We start from the raw sequence: 18,368 nt of genomic DNA on the forward strand, positions 1-18,368 counted from the left end.
TCCACAACATTAGATGGTGTCATTCAGTCTGGGCCTGCATTGATTGAAAAGCAAACACTCATTCAACACAAAGTGCTGGAAAAACTCAACAGGTCTGACAGCATCTGTGGAGAGAAAGACAGAGTTAATGGGCAGAATTTTGCCCTCGGATGGCGTGCGGGCCCCACCGGTTCGGCGGCGGGCAGACAGCCGACCCCCGCCACCGAAATGAGGCCCGGCATCATTTTGAGTGGGCGGGCCAATTAAGACCCGTCCAGCAGCCTGCCCGACAGGGTGCGCTATGCGAAAGAGCGCACTGCTCCCTGAGGCAAAGTACTGTCTCAGGGAGATTCGTGAGAGGTAAGTAAAGTCTAAAAATAGAAAAATATTAAAATTATTAACATGTCCCCCTCATGTGACAATGTCACGTGTGATGGGACATGTTAATAATAAACACTTAAAATTTAATTACATTTAAAAAAAACAGACATGAAACTTCATCCCGCCAGTGGATGAAGTTTCATGAATAATCTGGAGCCCGCTGGGGCTCCTGGCCTGCCCGCCAGCCTTAAGCTTGGATGGGTAGGTCTTTAATTATCTTAATGAGCCTGTCAATGGCCTCAATTGGTTGATTTCGCTGTCCGCCCGCCTTAGAGGTGTCAGCTGTGGCTCAGTTCATAGCACCCTCGCCTTTAAATCAGAGGGTTGTGGGTTCATGTCCCACTCCCGGAAACCAAGAACTGTGATTGTACTCGAAAGAGTTGCAATCTGTGACTGTTGATAACTCGAAAGAGTTTCCTAAAAATTTAAAGGGACCGGGATGACATCAGGGATCCCTCCAGACGTCATCCCGCGTCGTTTTCCCCATGGCAAGCAGGCCCCATCCCCAAATCGGCCAGGGGAAAATCCTGGCCAATGTCTCGAGTCCGTATGATCTGTCTTTCTCTCCACAGATGCTGTCAGGCTTGCTGAGTTCTTCCAGCACTTTTTGTCTTTGTTTCAGATTTCCAGCATCCGCAGTATTTTGACCTAAAACTTAAATCATTATTGGTTTAAACTGGACTTTATATAGTAGAAGAAATGCTAGTATAGCTTTTTCAGGTACAATGTTGTCAGGGGTTCTTACATTTGAAGACTGGCATAATTAGCAGTATTGTAATCCTTGGACTTTTGGCCCCTTGATACTTAATATATTTAATGATTGCAATCCATCGTAGAGAATAGTGGCACAGTGGTTATGTTTCTTGGGGAATTAAAAATGTAATTTTTTGATAACAAATCTAATTTTGGAATAAAAAGCTGATATCAGTAATGGTGGCCAAGTGACTACTGGGTTGTTGTGAAATCGCATTTGCTTCACTAATGTCCTTTAAGAAAAGAAATCTGCCATCCCTTACCTGGTCTGGCCCATATGCGACTTCAGACTCACAGCATTACTGGCCTGTAACTTCTGAGCTCCCCAGTGTCGAGCTTTGGGTGGGTACCCCAAAGATGCGCTGGGGAATCCCTCTGGGAAGTGCCGAGGTAAGGGTTTGAACCGCAATTGCCCACAAGTGCACACTTCCTCTGGGCAATTATGCTGGGAACCATCGAAAAATGTGGTTTAAATCGTAAACTTGGGATGGTTCCGCCAGGGTTATACCAATAGTCACTCAGAAAAGGTTAGAAGAATTAAGACCTCTTCTAATTTCTGAGTAACTATTGTATAGACCCAGACCGACCCCATGAGACTACCCCACACCCCTGAACCCTCCTCCTCTCATGGGAGTCCCTCCACCACCCCGGCCGCCCTCCTTATCCCCATCCCCCAACGCCCCTTGACCCCAGATCCTCCCCAGACCTCTGACTCCCACCCGCCCTCCCCAGATATCGGAAACCCCCCAAAGACTGCCCCAAACCTCGGATCCCCCAAAGCCACCCCCCCGGATCTCCGACACCCCCCCCAAGACATCCCCCGGTCCTCTGACCTCTGCCCCCTCATGACACTGCCCTGGACCTCAGACCCCACCCCCGCCACACGAACCTCCCTGGGCCACCGACACCCCCGGACCTCTGACTCACACCCAGCCCCCGGACCCTGGACCCCAACCCCTGGGCCTCGGACACCACCCCACCCCCCCCAAACAACCCCCACAGACCTCTGGCTGCCCCCCGCCCTCCCCGCCATTCCGACTGACCTGCACCCCCAACCTCGAAAGTGTCAACGTAATTTTCAATACCAGGTAAGTAGGCATTCATTCCTTCCAATTCCTGCAGGCCAGCACTTTCCTAGTCAGAGGTTACTCCCTTAACTGTCCTCTGCAAGTCATTGAATTAAAGGCACTTAGGGTTCGGCAATAAATGCTGACCTTGCTAGCAATGTTCCCATCCTATGAACGAATAAGATTAATACAAGCAGAATACCTACCTATGCAGGCAAATAAGCAATGGACAAGTGAAAGGTTATTTAAATCTATTCAGTTCCGTGATCGGATTGTTCCTTGTCCAGTTTTGGCCATTACAGCCCAAGTAAGAGATTCAAATCCTGGAAGCATTGCAGGGACGAACAACATTGCTGAGCACTTAATTGAGAAAGATTAAAGAAAGCTGTGCTTTTCAGCATTTAAAAAAAGACATTTAAAAGTGAATCCATACAGCCAAAGAAAATAGCATGCAATATAGAAAAGGTAAATCAGGCACACTGACTAAAGTTGAACCATGATCAACAGATTCAAACTGGCAAAAGGCAACTTTAAATCAAAATGTTCCTCATATGAATCATGAAGAACAAATGGAATGGATGCTCAGATAGGACAAAAGAGGTAAAAATCACATGTTTATGAAATAGTTGAACACTGTGATGAAGAACTCAAGGAAATTTAGAGCTGAAGCCTAGACAATTTTTAGATCTCTTTCAATTTCATCCTTAGCTATTTCATCACTATTCTTAACACATAACAACTTGCCTTTATTTAGGGGGTTGTTTTTGATGAAAGTGTAAACAAGAGCTAAATGGATGTAATGCTAATGAGACATGCCTGTTTGAAAGTCTGGTTTTAGCATGTAATGTTGATCCTATTTGCTGACTATAAGGTTTTGAATTTGCCTGGACATACTAAACTAGACATAAAAACAAAAAGCTAAAAGCTACTGCGGATGCTGGAAATCCAAATCAAAAACAGAATTACCTGGAAAAACTCAGCAGGTCTGGCAGCATCGGCGGAGAAGAAATCAGTTAACGTTTCGAGCCCTCACGGCCCTTCGGCAGAACTGAAGCATAGTTAGGAGAAGGGAGAAATAGACACCTGCAGGTTTAGAACTCAGTTCCAGGTTAGAAACAATTTTCGTGGAGCAGCCTATGTGGGCTCCTTGCACCTATTTGCACTCAGGGCTGTATGCTGGAGGACACACAGCAGCACATTTTGAGATGGTCCAGTGTCTGGTTGAGAGTGCGCATGGGTTCTCAGATGAGGCACTGGAGGTTCTGCTGGAAGAAGTCCAAAGGATGAGGGAAATCCTGTACTCACGGGGAAGGGGGGTTGGGAAGCTGTTCACCTTACCCTCTTGTCCCCACTGTCCCTCTCCCCTCTAGCGGCTGGTGCAGATCTGCCTGGCCTAATGCCCTCCTCCCATTCCTGCTCCAGACAAAGGGGTGATGCCCATGACCTGTTTTCTGGTGACTCCTGTAAGGAGCGTATAATGTAGAGTAGCGAAATCTTGACATAGTGTCTCAGAAAGTCTCATGCTGTGTTTCACAAGTTATCTTCAAATCTCCAGCAGTAAATGAACAGTAAAAGGTGATAAACCTTTAATAGTGCTCAAAATCCCCTACAATGACTTGTTTACTTTCCATGGGAGTAGTTAGGAGAGGGTGTTAGGTTAAGCATCAGCTACAAAGATACTGTACTGCCTCCTTAATAAGCACTAGCAGACAATCAACTGCTTAATGATTCTTTGCCAGCCATTCCTCATGCAAGCTTCAACTCCTTTACAAGATGGCATCTTGTGCTAAATATAGGCTAAATTAGCATTTTAACATAAGACCCCCATCTTGGCCATCTAAGAGGTTCTTAAATTCCTAAAAATCCCTGGGGAAAATTACTCCAGTCCTCATAAAGCTGCTCCCAGCAGCCACCGCTCTCTTCTCTTAGCTGGAATCCAAGATGGGTCGTGTCAGGACTAAGACGGTCAAGAAAGCCGCCCGAGTGATCATTGAGAAATACTACACCCGCCTTGGCAATGACTTCCACACCAACAAAAGGGTCTGCGAGGAGATTGCCATCATCCCCAGCAAGAAACTTTGCAACAAAACAAAAATTACAGCATTTTTATTTGATTTCTAAGAAACCTTTCAAATTGCTTCACAAACTATTAATTGGACCCAACTGTCTAATGGGGGAAATGCGTCTGATGATGGTTGGGAGGGGGTGGTGGAAGGAGGCTGAGGGAGAGTTTTGTGGAATGGCTAAGGAATTAATCATGGATTGAGAAGGGAATGAGGATTGAGGAGAGGAGAGAAGAGGTGATGACTTAACAGTTATACGGATAATCAGTCTTTGAGGTGTAAAAATCTGTACGTTCCTTCCAATGAATGTTAAAAGGAGGCTGTTGAAGGAAAGGGAAGTGAGATAGATTATTATAAAGATGAGGTCACTACTTCACCGTAATCTCTAGTATTGCGGGGATTTGGGCATAGAGGTATAGGTATGATATTGCTTGAACTTTGTCAAAGATCTATTGAAAATCTAAGTAGACAGTCTAAGTACACTGCATTGTAAGGCTTTCCAATGCTTACCTGAGATGCCACTAGGATTCACAACCAGGGATTTCCTCATTCTGAGGCTATGTTGGCTATCATTTGTTAGAATGTTAACAGAATTAGTCATCATTTACTCACAATGATGAATTTCATAATATTACCTGATTTTGATGCAAAATTAAGGGAAATATAATCGGTCTGACTTTGGTCTATCACCTTTTTTCAAAATAGTATTAATTACTAGTATTGTATTATTTACAAGTACTAGCTAACCTACATTGCAGATTTATAGTCACTCTTTGCTGCCTACAATTTTGAGTATATTTATCTCAGAGTTTCAATAAAAATAATGCTCATGAAAGAAGCAAAAAGGAAGTAACGCTGATCACAGGTTGTGATTGGCTGATGACATGATAAAGGGAAATCATGGCACAGGTTTAAAGTAGAATTATCAGGGAGTTAAATTCTTTGGTTAATACTTTGAAGTAACTCATTAAGTGGTCGTAGGCAATAATCTCTGATGACAGCATAAATTACCCATAAAACATGGCAATAATTTGCAAGTAGCATTTGAACCATAAGGCATGTTTAAGTCATTCAGTGTATTTTTTAAATAATATATATTGAGTTAATGAAGTTAATTTTTTTGGCCAATGGCAGTTATTATCATGGACATCAATAGGAAGGCTGCTGTATGCTTATGATGCATGTGGTGTTCCTCATCATTGATGTAGATATGGTAGTGAGGTTTACTGTTTATGAGATTTCAGGAGAAAATAGAAACCTTATGACACTTTACGATTTGTTTAATTGCAATCTACATAAAGCATTTACTTTTACCCTTGATATCAGTTATCCTTTCTGATGAGCTAGCAACAATTACCTTTTAATTATTTACTATGCAGTGTTAGTTCATTTAGTTTTTTAGTTTTGTTTGAATATAATCTAATTTGAATAACACAGAGTGGTTGCATTGAAATTCTTCAAGTTACAATGATTCAATATATTTCAAAACTGAAAGGTAAGAAAGTAGAATAGAAATAGAATTAGACATTACAATCATCACTGAAGTCTTTCCTTAGAAGAAAACACCCCCACTGCTCTGAAAATTCTCACTTTTGCTGACAATTATTAATCAGAGACTTTGAAGTTCTGGTACAACTACGTTTGCCCGTTGTAAAAGCAGTGCCAAGAACTTTAAAATAATTAAAGAGTTAAAGGATTTGAATTTGCTCTCTTACAAATGAGCTTAGTGTTCCACTGATAAAATACTAACTTTATTTAAGCTGACTATGTTGCAATCATGTCTACACTTCAAAAGTACTTAATTGGCTGTAAAGCATTTTGGACATTCTATGGCCATGAAAAGTGTTATGTAATTGCAAGTGTTTCTTTTTTATTTTTCTCATCCAACATGTTCAATTCAAATCTCAAATTAGGTTACAGCAGATACAATTATATTTTATCGCCTGAATTCAAGTCAAGCAGCATAAGTTATCATTATTATGGGGCAATGCCTAAATCCACTATCACAGAAGTAGTTGAGACAACTGCATTTAAGTAAAAGCTGGATAGGTACACAATGGAGAAAACAAATAGAAGGTTATGTTGATAGGGTTAGATGAAGTAGGGTGGGAGGTATGCTCATATGGAGCATGAAAACACTGGCATAGACCAGTTAAGTCGAATGGCCTGTCCCTATACTCTACATTCCATAGACAATAATTCTAAGCAAGAAAAGGGGTATTCCAATTTCAAAAGAACAGAATAATCCTCAAATATTGATTAACCATTTTTCTGAAAATATTATGCCAAATTTCATGTGTTATATATCAAATATAATCAACTATTATGAATTTGGATACTTTCATCTATCTACCACTGACTTTGGTAGGGATAGTGCAGTCAGCCACTGCAAAATATTGAACCAATTAAACCAAGGATTAACAAATAATATATGCGCTATCAATGGGGGAATAACGCAAGATGGAACAAGGTTTAGCTATTGGTGAAGGTAAAAAAAATGAGGAAGAATGCTGCCATATCTGTGTACCATTGGTAGATCTTTAAGAACAAGGCTTCAGTCCATTCTACAAGCTAAGGGACTCATAGAAGTGCAGAAAGTCCAAAGAGAAAATTGGAAAATAGGAAATAATTTTTGAAACCATTTTGGTCAGCTTTTCATCATAAGTACATATATTTTACCTAGACCTGGACTTCTGCACATTTCTCAAAATACTGTATAACTATACAATAACTATAATATAAATTTGTTACAAGCATTAACTGAAGACAGGCAAATAAATCGTATCTTACCTGGTCATACGGTATTAAAAAATTAAATTGACAACGTGTTAAATTAATTTAGTTGCTTTTATCATGAATATTCCAATTTTTAATTATCAGATCTACATATAAAATTCCATTTGCTCTTAACTAGATACTTTAAATGTTTACTTTGCAGTGTCAGTTTATTTAGTATGTCGGTTTTTTTGAATATCATCTAATTTGAGTAACAGAGTGGTTGCATTGAAATTCTTCAGGTTACAATGATTGAATATCTTTTAAAACTGCAAAGTAGGAAAGTAGACTAGGAATAGAGTTAGCCATTGCAACATTATTTTATTTCAGTTACTGTTGCTAACTGGAAATAAAGGATTTATATTCCATCAGTTACCACTCATGATTGGAGATATTTAATTGTACTGGATATTTCCAGAATACTATAGCACTATCCTTCCAGCATGTACACCAAATTCACCATTCTTTAGTTTCTATGGGATGACTGAATAGAAGAAACATATGAAGCAAGTCGTTATTCTTGGCGAACATGGCTCTTACATCATCAGATTAAGATGCAGCCAGATGGTGGAGCACGGAAACAATTTTTCTCCTCAGCCCTTGTGCTCTTGCCTAGTTTAATTTTATAATCCGATTTCTTTTTTTTTAAAGCCAGTTCTTTCTCGTTTGCAATCACCCTTTGCCTTAATCCAAGTGCCGCCTTTCCTTCACCTGGGACGAAGATTTCCTTCACTTCACTTTAGGACGTCCTTTACCCCCGCCTATCTTGGAAATCTCTGGTCTTCTCAGGGGGCAACCTCGCCTGACATTAACTCCACAATTCTGAGGCATGTAATGTAAATATTAATCTCACCCGCGGCAGTTAAAAGCTTGGGAGGGGGTTAATCGGACACAGAAGTAAAGATACACAAGTACAGTCTGCCTGTGAAGGCGCGAAGCCATTGGGAGTATGTGAGCCAGGTAAATATTTCCCAAACAAGCTTTGACATAATTCTCCATCTTTCAGAGTTGATTTCTGCACAGACACCGAGTTCTACGAGACAAGTCTGTCTCATATACTGTACATGTCTGCATACCTTCTATCCAAGTCTAATTCATTTCAGCTCGTCCTTTAATTATTAACCGGGGGCGCTTAAAAGGACCGGGAGTCATGTTTAGAAAATACTATTTTTCCATCTAATTTGTTTTCAAGATGCAGATTCCGGTCTGGACACTTGAACAACAGAGAGATGGGATCTTACCTGTGGTGCCAGGCAGGGACAGAACACATATAATCAGGGCTAGTAGCAGCTGCATGTCACCTCTTGAAAGGCTGCGACTCCAAACTCTCAGCCTTGAGATACAATCATTGAATCTTTCCTCAGACAGAGACAGGAGCCAACTTCGCTGAACCCCATGTAGGCAAGGAGACAGAGCAGAGCATGCGATACAAATGTGTCGACAAACATCCCATGGGGGTTACATCCAGGGTAGATCGCGTTGGAGTGGTGGGGCTATACGGTTGGTCTTTTTTTTAAAAAAGAATCTTCCAGTCTCCGAGAGAGAGAGAGAAAATTGCACTTCATCGATTTCCCTCGGCTTTCAGCCACACTGGACGACCAGAGCAACACCCTGGGTCCTAATTGCCGTCGTGCTCAGATCATGGGAATCTAACCGTAAACTTGGCGGAATTATTCATGAGCTGCTTCCCCCGTTCAGATGGTGGATAGCATCATTCATTTACACAGCTCGAAATTAGTCAACAATTTCACTTGAATTATCAATATAAATAATCAGACCACATAAACACGTTAATATAATGCATTTCTTAATGCTGTAAAATTGAACACTGCCTGTATATGTATATATGTGTGTGTGTGTGTGTGTCTGTGTGTAGGAGAAGTATTACAATAATTACTAATGATTCATTTTACAGAATAGTGTCGATCGAACTTGGTACAGTGCAGTAGCGACTGCGTAAAGCAAAAACAGAAACAATGGTCAGAAAACAGCCAGGACAAGTGAGACATGTGTCTGTGGAGCGAACCGACATTGCTTCAGTTATAGGCCTTTCATCAGAACCGGAAACATTACTGACCGACAGCATTGAAAAAAGAATAGAGAACTGGGGGAAAAGAACACACACACAAAAACACACACACATGCAGAGGAAGCAGGTTGATTTGTAATGTGCTTAAATGGAAAACCGCAAAGGGTAAATGGCTGAAATTGTTAGGGCGTGGGGCAATGGAGGGGCATTTAAAGATCTGATTAGCAAAGACATTGGGCAAGTGAAAAATGCAACATAAGGTGGGCAGGGAAATCTGGCAAAGATAAACGGGCTCCAGTGTCACAGGAACTTAATTGAAACAAGAATGCGAATGTGCACATTCACGCCAGCATGTTATAAATATGCAATATCTTTATACAATGGAATTGCACAGAAATTACAGCACAGAAATGGGCCATTCGGTCCAATTGGTCTGTGCTGGTGCCTGTGCTCCACAAGATGTTTCATCACATTACTGACTTCATCTCACCCTATCAACATGTCCTACTATTCCTTTCTCGCGCATGTACTTATCTAGCTTCCCCTTATGGATGTTGGCGTTAAGCGCTCTATCTGACCTGCTAAAAGTTAAATTCGTTCATGTTCTACTTGGCACGGCGAATAATTCAGCTACCAGCGGTGGTTGGCATTCAAGCGACCGCTGTTACCTCTGCAAGACATATGAGACCTGATGACCTCACCCACCTGAAATCTGAACCTTAGTACCACTGCAATTCAGCACCGTGGACAGCGCTGCCGTCCATTGACTGTCTTCGAGTTTGACCTCGGCAGACGAGATCAGTGAACCATTTGTACTGTACAATAATCCAGATTGAAAGGCTAAAGCGCTCTGTTGAAAACTATATTATAGACATGAAAGAGTTCAGATCTAATCCCCAACAAAGGCATATCTCATCGGGCTAGAGTTCGTTTCCCGCCTTTTCCCCAACATAGGGAGACCTGGGGCCAGGTCTGTAACTACATCTCTGAACTGTACCCCCAGGTCCCCCTCCACCCACACTCCTTGACTACAATGAACCCTGGCAGATTTAACAACAACCATTTTGACTGCAAAGTTATTGATATTTTTTTTCTTTTTCTTCTGGGGCTCGGTGCCAAAGGCGCACACATATCCCAATTCTGGGATTGCCAGAATATCCCTTAACCTGTGTTGTATATTTTCGGGCGCGGTTGACTCAAAAAATAGAGTAGCTACACAGTAAGAGCAAACAATACTAACGATTCAAGGGGGTTTTTAAATGCGCCCCCCACCCCACCCCGGATCTAAAGACGTTTTTGACCCGAATGCCCTCAACTAAACACGATTATGTCAATCTGATATTAGCCCTGCATTTTAATTGGAGATCCTCTTGAATACAACGACGTTTCATTACAGTATTACAAAAGAATCAACATTTTAGAATTCGAATTCAGAGTCCAGCATGCAGTGACTGCACCATCAACTAGAAAGCCAAAACGAATTTCTTACGTCAGTACCCAGAGTTTAGATAAAAGCTTACAGTGTTGCAAAAGAATAATAATAAGGCTCCACAAGGGGCGGAGAGAGAACTCGGAATCCAATTCTTGACTTTTGACAAGCTACCACACGGGGAATCTCTCACTCCTGCCAAGCATGGTTTCTATCTGAAAGTGTAACCTTCGTTCAAATCTCTGAATTTAACACGTTTAGCAAGTCCAGGACGCTCATTCAGAACTGTGCACTATTAGGGCTAACGCTTTATAAAAGAAAAAATCTTGATGCTCCCACGTTTTTGATAGATTAACAAGCAGCGGCGCGAATCTCTGAGATGTGAGCGTTATATCTCCACCAGTGCCCTTGCACAATTAGACCTGATTGGGATCTATACCCTCTGCATTCGGTTTCTATCATAAAATCTTAAGCACCTTAGATTTCGAATAGGGTTCGCTACATATCAATTCTATTAAAGCCCTCAATTAACAAAGGAAAGCCTTATTCATATGGCAAAACTTAATTACAAATTGCTGGGATGAGAATACTATTGGTCTGCACAAAATAATTACTCACCGTTGAAAATTACTTGATTGCCATCTTTTGCTTAATCCTTGTGTTTCTGTAGATACTCAATTTAATTGTATGTCACAGCATTCTATTTACATTGAGGCCTCTGGGTTAATACACAATACGGTGCTAAGATTAATATATCACGTTTCTAACAGATGGCTCTGCAGTCTTGTAAAATGTGGGCATTTTAATGTGCTTTGCTGGCATAATGTTACATTTGATTTAGATTTACAACCTGCATTTTGTAATAGTGTCCTGCAGCGCTACAAATTAACTGTGAATTATTATTGGCACAACTAATAGAGTACGAGAATATTAAAACAAATATGTTTTTCAAACATGACATTCTAGTCAGGAATCCAGCATTAGTGCACATTCCTAACATTGCCACTCCGCATTTCCAGCAAACAGCATTACATGCTTATTCATTTGGAGTGTAAGCTGATGAAGTTCCACAAAGTTCAGGCTATGAACAAAAGCACAATCCAGAGCAATTAGTTAATGCCCATTTGAATTAACGTCCCACATCTCTACTGCAGATTCTTGCACTAAAGTCACTGAAATTAAGAACCTGTAAGCTGAGGTTTATGTGCCCCTGGTGGGCATGTTTCCCTGGGGGGTGGGGGGCGTGTAAAATGGCATGGGCGCTTTATGGATTCGGGGCTGGTCAGTGTGGAGCTGGCCGGCTTCACACCGACATGGTTTCTGGGGGTGGGGTGGGGGGTGCATGGCACCCAACCCCTCATATTACTGAGCACTGTATATCTACTATTAAGTCCAGTATAATGATAATTTTTTGAGATTTACCACTCCTATTTCTGCAAAAGGCCATGACTTAATTGATAGCACTGTCACCTCTGAGCCTGAAGGTTGTGGGGCTTGAGCACAAAGATCGAGGCTAACACTTCTGTGCGGTACTGAGATGAAACATTAACTTGAGGTCTTGCCTACCTCTCAGGTGGATGTAAAATATCCATGGCACTATTTTGAAGAAAAGCAAATGAATTATCCCTGGCCAATATTTATTCCTCAATCAACGTCACACAAACAGATTACCAGGTGATTAGCACATTGTTGTTTGGCTGAGCTGCCACATTTCCTACAGTACATGAGTGATTATGCTTCAAAAGTACTTTGTTAGCTGTAAAGTGATTTGGGGCATTCTGTGGTCATTAAAAGGTGTTATATAAATTGAATCCTTTTATTAAAAAAGTACAGTACCCATTTGTTCAGTCACTTTATTCCTACCTTCTATGATTCATTGCTCATTTATTTCCACCTTACCACATTCCTGCTTTCAAAATCTCCTCAAGCCCTATTCTTTGTCTGTGCCTTCCATTCTGTAATCTATCTTATTTAATTATTTCACTTTTTCCCATGCCCAGCACCCATTTATCCTTCATCTTCTTATTTTAAAGTAGCCTGAGATGTCTTCTGCACATCAAGGGCATTCTATAGTGATACAAATATGAAGCTTATAAGATTGCTATGTTTCAAGGCTGTATATTTAATTTGAGGTAAAATGCAGTAGTGAAAGGGGTCAGTCATGTGATCTGTTCCAAGTCTTGCTTGACAACAAGTCTGGGTGGTTTGGTTGTTATGGGGCCAGTGAGGCACAGATTGATTTACTGGGAAGAAGTCTAAGCACGACCAGAGCAGCTGTGCTGACAGAAGGTAAATCTTTAGGGCAGAATTTCCTACTTGTCTGGCGGGCGGGCCCGACCCAATCTCCGACGGGTGGGGAGCCGATTCCTGCTGGAGAAGCGGGCCCCGCCACCATTTTATATGGGTGGGCCAATTAAGGCCCGCCCAGCGTGATGTCCGGGGGGAAGCGCTATGCACTTCCTGTGCGGGCGGGGGGGATTCCCCAAAAGCGAGAGTGCGCTCTTTCACACATGCACATGACAGAGCGCACATCTCCCTGAGGCTAAGTGTTGACTCAGGGAGATCGCTTACACTTTGAAAAATATGAAAAATAGAAAGAAAATTCCCTAACATGCCCCCCTCATGTGACAATGTCACATGAGATGGGACATGTTCACAATTTACATAATAACTTTATTAAACTTTTTAAAACCCTTCATGAAACCTCATCCCGCCGGTGAATGAGGTTTCATATTTTATCTATTTGCCACCGGGGTTCCTGGCCTGCCCACCAACCTTAAGGTTGGACGGGCAGGTCCTTTAATTGTATAATTGATCCTGTCAATGGCCTCAATTGGCTGATTTTGGCTGATTTTGCTGTGGGCCCTCCTTCCTGAAAATTTAAATGGGCCAGGATGATGTCAGGTGGAACCCCTGAGTTCATCTCGCATCATTTTTTGTGTTGGCGAGTGGGCCCTGCCCCCTGCTCGCTGACAGCAAAATTCTGCTCTTAGTCTCCAAGTCTTACAGGAAGGTATAAGGAATGCCAGGTTTTATAAAAGTACTTTATAAAAATAAAAATAAAAGTATAAATATACACTTTAAACTTTCAATATAATTCCAAAATAAAATGGACTAGGAGTCTAGAGGTTAGCTGATTAGCATTTCTACTTGGATACATGGCGCACATGATTCACATTGCCAAGGAGATTGACTTTGAGGAGGGAAGAGTCCATAGCAAGCCATTTTAGTATCAGATTACACGGTTTTTTATGACACCCCTGAAACTCACAGAGTCAAGGGAGTCTGCAAGAATCTGGGAGAGAGAGAGAGAGAGAGCAGTGCAATTAAAGGCAGCCAGTCTCTATTGTTTACCACAGAACACAGGTGGAAGCTTGTGCTCACATTAAAGAGATCAAGTTTGTGAGGATTTAAACGAGGCTAGAAGATTTGCCCAGCTTTGGAGATTGGGGAATCTCCAGGATAACCATCACCAAGAAAGCCAGTTTGGGGATTAGAAGTTATCCGGCTGAAAAGGGAAAAAGGAAGCAAGCCATCAGGAGCTGAAATAGCATTGATCTGGTTCCTGGTGAATGCAGTGTTAAGGGACAGATTGAAATAAAATCATGGAAGGAGATTTTTGGTCAATTTAAAAATCAAATGGGGAAACTTTTCTATAGTTTAGAGTATATATTGTCTATTGAAATGGTGTTTAGTCAATGTTGTTTTATTTTGTTACAATAGAAATTTTAAAACTTGAAACCTTGTGTGGTCTTTCCAGCAAATCACTGGAAATTCAAATACCTTTCCAAAAGCTATTGGTCTCCACAGGGATCATAACAATAGGTGAAAACTATCCTTGTGCACAGCATTGTGATTGCTGCCCTTCTAATGTGATTCAGATCAGTTTGTTGTTAATCTGCTCTATTCTACATCTTTATGGGAGATGTGCCTCACCGTTTGCCATTTATTCTTCTAATGTGGTTCAAGACTGAGGATCTTGAATTATCTATTGCAGAAGCTTATACAATATGTACAATATTTAGTGGTTATCACCCCATATCTCTGCCTGAGTATCTTATATCACCATATCTGATAGCAATTAATGTATCACAGCATTTTTTCTATTCTATGTCACCACTTATTTACTTTCCGGCCCAACTCGACTATCATAATCACTTTTAGAGGCCCTTGCGCTACCATGTATTATAGCTTATCACTATCACAAGAGATTTCCATGCTACCACACATTATTAAGGTTACTACCCTATATTTTTGTTATAAACACTGCATAATCAAATTAAAGTATGTCATTTGTGCTCGAGTTTCATGCACTCACCCATATTACTAAAGTTAATACCTTGGGTTTCAACTTGAGATGTGTGCATTATTACACACAATCCAATTAATATCCTTTATCTCTTAACACAGCACGTAAACTAATATCTTGCAATTCTAACCTGTGTTGATACTTTAGGTAAATGCACCACTAAAAATTTTGAACATAAACACCCTCACTGTTGTATGAATTGTCTGCACTATTGCATATCACCAAGAATCTTATTGTGCAATTCCACCATAAAGCCTTATAAATTACAAAGATTAATAGCTTGCATTCCGGCATGACAACCCTGTCAGCCAAAATATGTTGAAATCAATAGTAAATATTGCAGAAATCTCAGCTCCACTCCAAAGTATAGACTTTAATCTAAAGTATTGACTTTAATGTTTCTCATTTCTACATTAGATTACTGATGCACATTAGAATTGTCTTTCTTTTCAAAAACAGGCCTCCATATTATTACACAGAAAAAAATTGCATCTGGTGTTTCAATATAATAGTTTATCCTTATCCATTCTTGGTATGTGTGCACCACTGACAAGGTCAGCCTTTATTTCCCATCCCTAATTGCCCTTGAGAAGGTAATGGTGAGTCAACTTTGTGAATCACAGCAACCTATTTGATGTGTACAAATGCTTCAGTGGCCCTACCACCCAAACTACACCTTAGAGCAATTTTCAGTTAAATGCAATGTTAATCTTACAATCTGTCCTGCAGTCCTTCTGATTATCATTTACTTCTAAGATTTTCCCCATTCATTCCCAGACACGGGCCTGTTGAGGTGAAAGAGGAAGGAAAGTTCAGTACTTGTGCCTAAATGATCTGCACGCACAATCCCAACATGTTTAATGACTTATGTCTTTGAGTCTCACATTGGGTGTGCATTTTTGTCACATTTTGTTAATGGAACTCTGTTAATGGAAACAAAGGCTCTGATATTGACAGGGGCAGGTTGGCTAGGCCATTGCTGGGGGAGTGGTGGGGGAAGGTGAGCTAGGCTAGAGTTTAGAATGAGAATCCCCAAGTGCTGCAAAATTTTAACTCCATAGGATGTGACTTGACAAGTTCTCCACCCAGAAGTCATCCTGGTTGACAAACTAGGCTCCCAGTTAGGCAGCAACCTCGGGAGCAGGAACAGTGTCTCCAGTTACTACCAGGATCCATGGATAATTGGGGGGGGTGGGGGGGTGGGGGGAGAATTATTTCTGGGGGCTGGAGAGGTCTGATTTGGGGGGATCTTGATCCCTCATCCCAGGACATACCAATCTCCAATCCCAGGGATTCGATTCCTAACGCAGAGGCGGTCTGATTCCAAGGGCTCCAGTCCCTGCTCCCAAACATCTTTGTATGTGGGGGGCAGCATCTGATGCAATAGAACATTGAGAGGATCAGGGGACACATTCCTCCTCCTCCTGGCCCATAAGCTGTGCTGTGAAGGCACTTAGCTTCTCCCTGAAGTTGTTCTTGCCTCATGTCAGCTGTTGGGTTTCCTAAGGTCTGAGATTCAAAAAGTTAACAGGTAGCAATATTGATAATAATAGTTGAATTTAACTCTCTGCATGCATATTTATATGATGTGATATTTTACAAATAGAATTATCAGGCATGATTACTCCATATTTTGTATCACTGAAATTAAACTGGCATTGATTTCAGATTCAGCTTTACATATTGCTTCAGCTTCGTAACATTCTAACTGCTAAAGGCCAACATTTTAAACTATAAGATTGCATTAAAAAAATGATTTCAGTTGGGTTCTGCTGGTTTGCGTTCACACTTCCAACAGTAGGATACTTTTTCTAACATTTGAAATTTCACCAGCATTACGGATGACAGCTAACAGAATTCTGTGCCTGTATTTAATTATGCATGCACAGTGTCTCAATTTCTTCCTGACTAGGGAGTGGTGCAGAGCCAGCAGAATAATTCAGCACCGTCAGCTTGCACACCATCAATCTGCAGTCGTTGAAGTGTTCGGGAACTGTCATCATCATCATGTGTGCTCTGCCCTTGACTCATAGTCTGCTGGTGCTTTATTCTGAGCTATTTTCTTGGCAGTTTTTGGGTGTGATGGCTTGCCATTGCCATCCACTCTCAGGGGCAAGGAGAGGGCCCTAGTCTACCTCAGCTGAAAACAGGAATCAAGCTTGCACTGTTGGCGTTATTCTGAACCACATGCTGGCTATCTAGTCAACTGAGCTAACTTATCCGTATCAGTGATATATTCAAATATAGTCTTGCTTTATATCACCTACAAAATGTCATTGCCATGCTCAAGAGTTACATTTATGAAATTAGTATATGAGGTCCTTTCTATTGCTTCTTACAACTATCCAATTAAACTTTCTGAATGTGTTTTGCAATTCCTGTAGGAATTGACTTAAGTTATTAAAGAAGTTTATTTCAGGCTGCTACAGTGTTTCAGTTGCATGTACTGCGGTACTGTTGACAAGACAGAGGTGCAAAGTTTCAGGTAGGATTCCTGGAACATTAACCATCTGCATTTTTAACATTGACTTCACTGGAATTAAAAATGAGCAGATGCAAAACGCATTGCCAATTTTCCATTTTTTACTATTGCCATTTTACACTTTAGCTTCTTAGTATTTCATTTGTTTGTGACAGCAGGCTGTTTATTCACTTTTCATAAAATGCATTAATATGCTATTTTAGCATAGTTGTAAACTTGTTTAAAATAAACAGGTTAATTACTGTGCTAAAACATGCACAAATGAATTTGATGCAATTTAAGCTTTAACCACCAAAATAAACCCGTTAGTCTATTGGCAGCTTTAAAAAGTGGAAACAGGTTGGCAATCTTTGTGCCAGGGACCCATTGCAGAATGGGTAGCATGATCATGCTCAGATGTGATAATGGGCAGGATACTCCTCATAAGTAGCAACCACTTGGGGATGGATTTGGAGTGGAAGGTGCATTTGTTTAATTCTTTCATCTCAAATATACCACAAAATAACTGCACGACAATCCTCTAAGAAAACTGCTAGGTTGCTTTAAGGTCTTCCACAAACCTGTTACGTCACATTTAAATTGGGTCAAGGGGGCACATGAAGCCCTTCAATCTGATTCCCATCCATTTTTGCTTTAAAATTGCCCCAAATAATTACTGCCGCAATATCATGGTATAGTGGAAGGTGTGCTACAAGGTATATCTGAAGCAGCAGATACCACATTGAGGAGGCCGTTTTGTGTACTGCTATTGAAGATAAATATTTCATTTGGCTACATAGCAATAGTTTTATTGCTTTGGAAGTTGAGTCAGGATTTTAGTCACTACCTTTACTGAGCCAAATGGTGTTGGGGTCAAAGATCAGCCATGATCTAGTTAAATGGAGGAGCAGGCTCAAGGGGCTGAATGGCTTGTTTGAAATGGCAAACTATTATTTCCTAAAATTAAATATTTTGGCATGGGTAGGTAGAGAAGGGGCATGGTTAGTCATGCCCTTATCACTAGAACCCTTGAACAAGTTTGAAGAAATATTGCTAATATACCTTATTGGTGAGAACACGTCTTAACTATAAGCAAGTGAGGGCATTGGCAATGATATATGC

General features: G+C 40.9%; 1 protein-coding gene and 1 long non-coding RNA gene across 2 annotated transcripts in view; one reads left to right on the top strand and one right to left on the bottom strand.

Annotated features, from left to right (window-relative positions):
• Positions 1-8,634, bottom strand: part of chrnb3a (cholinergic receptor nicotinic beta 3 subunit a) — a 41,484-nt gene extending 32,850 nt beyond the window's left edge. The window contains exon 1 of the mRNA XM_078570658.1: positions 8,260-8,634. Within this exon, the coding sequence (XP_078426784.1) occupies positions 8,260-8,314 (55 nt within the window). The 5' untranslated portion in view covers positions 8,315-8,634. The remainder of the gene's footprint in view (positions 1-8,259) is intronic.
• Positions 7,343-8,529, top strand: LOC144699610 (uncharacterized). The gene is made up of 2 exons (XR_013580575.1): positions 7,343-7,978; positions 8,211-8,529. It is a non-coding gene; the product is annotated as an uncharacterized LOC144699610 (long non-coding RNA).
• Positions 8,635-18,368: the final 9,734 nt, after the last annotated feature.

This window comes from Cetorhinus maximus, chromosome 2, assembly GCF_964194155.1.
Source record: "Cetorhinus maximus chromosome 2, sCetMax3.hap1.1, whole genome shotgun sequence".
In the NCBI taxonomy this organism is placed as follows: domain Eukaryota; kingdom Metazoa; phylum Chordata; class Chondrichthyes; order Lamniformes; family Cetorhinidae; genus Cetorhinus; species Cetorhinus maximus.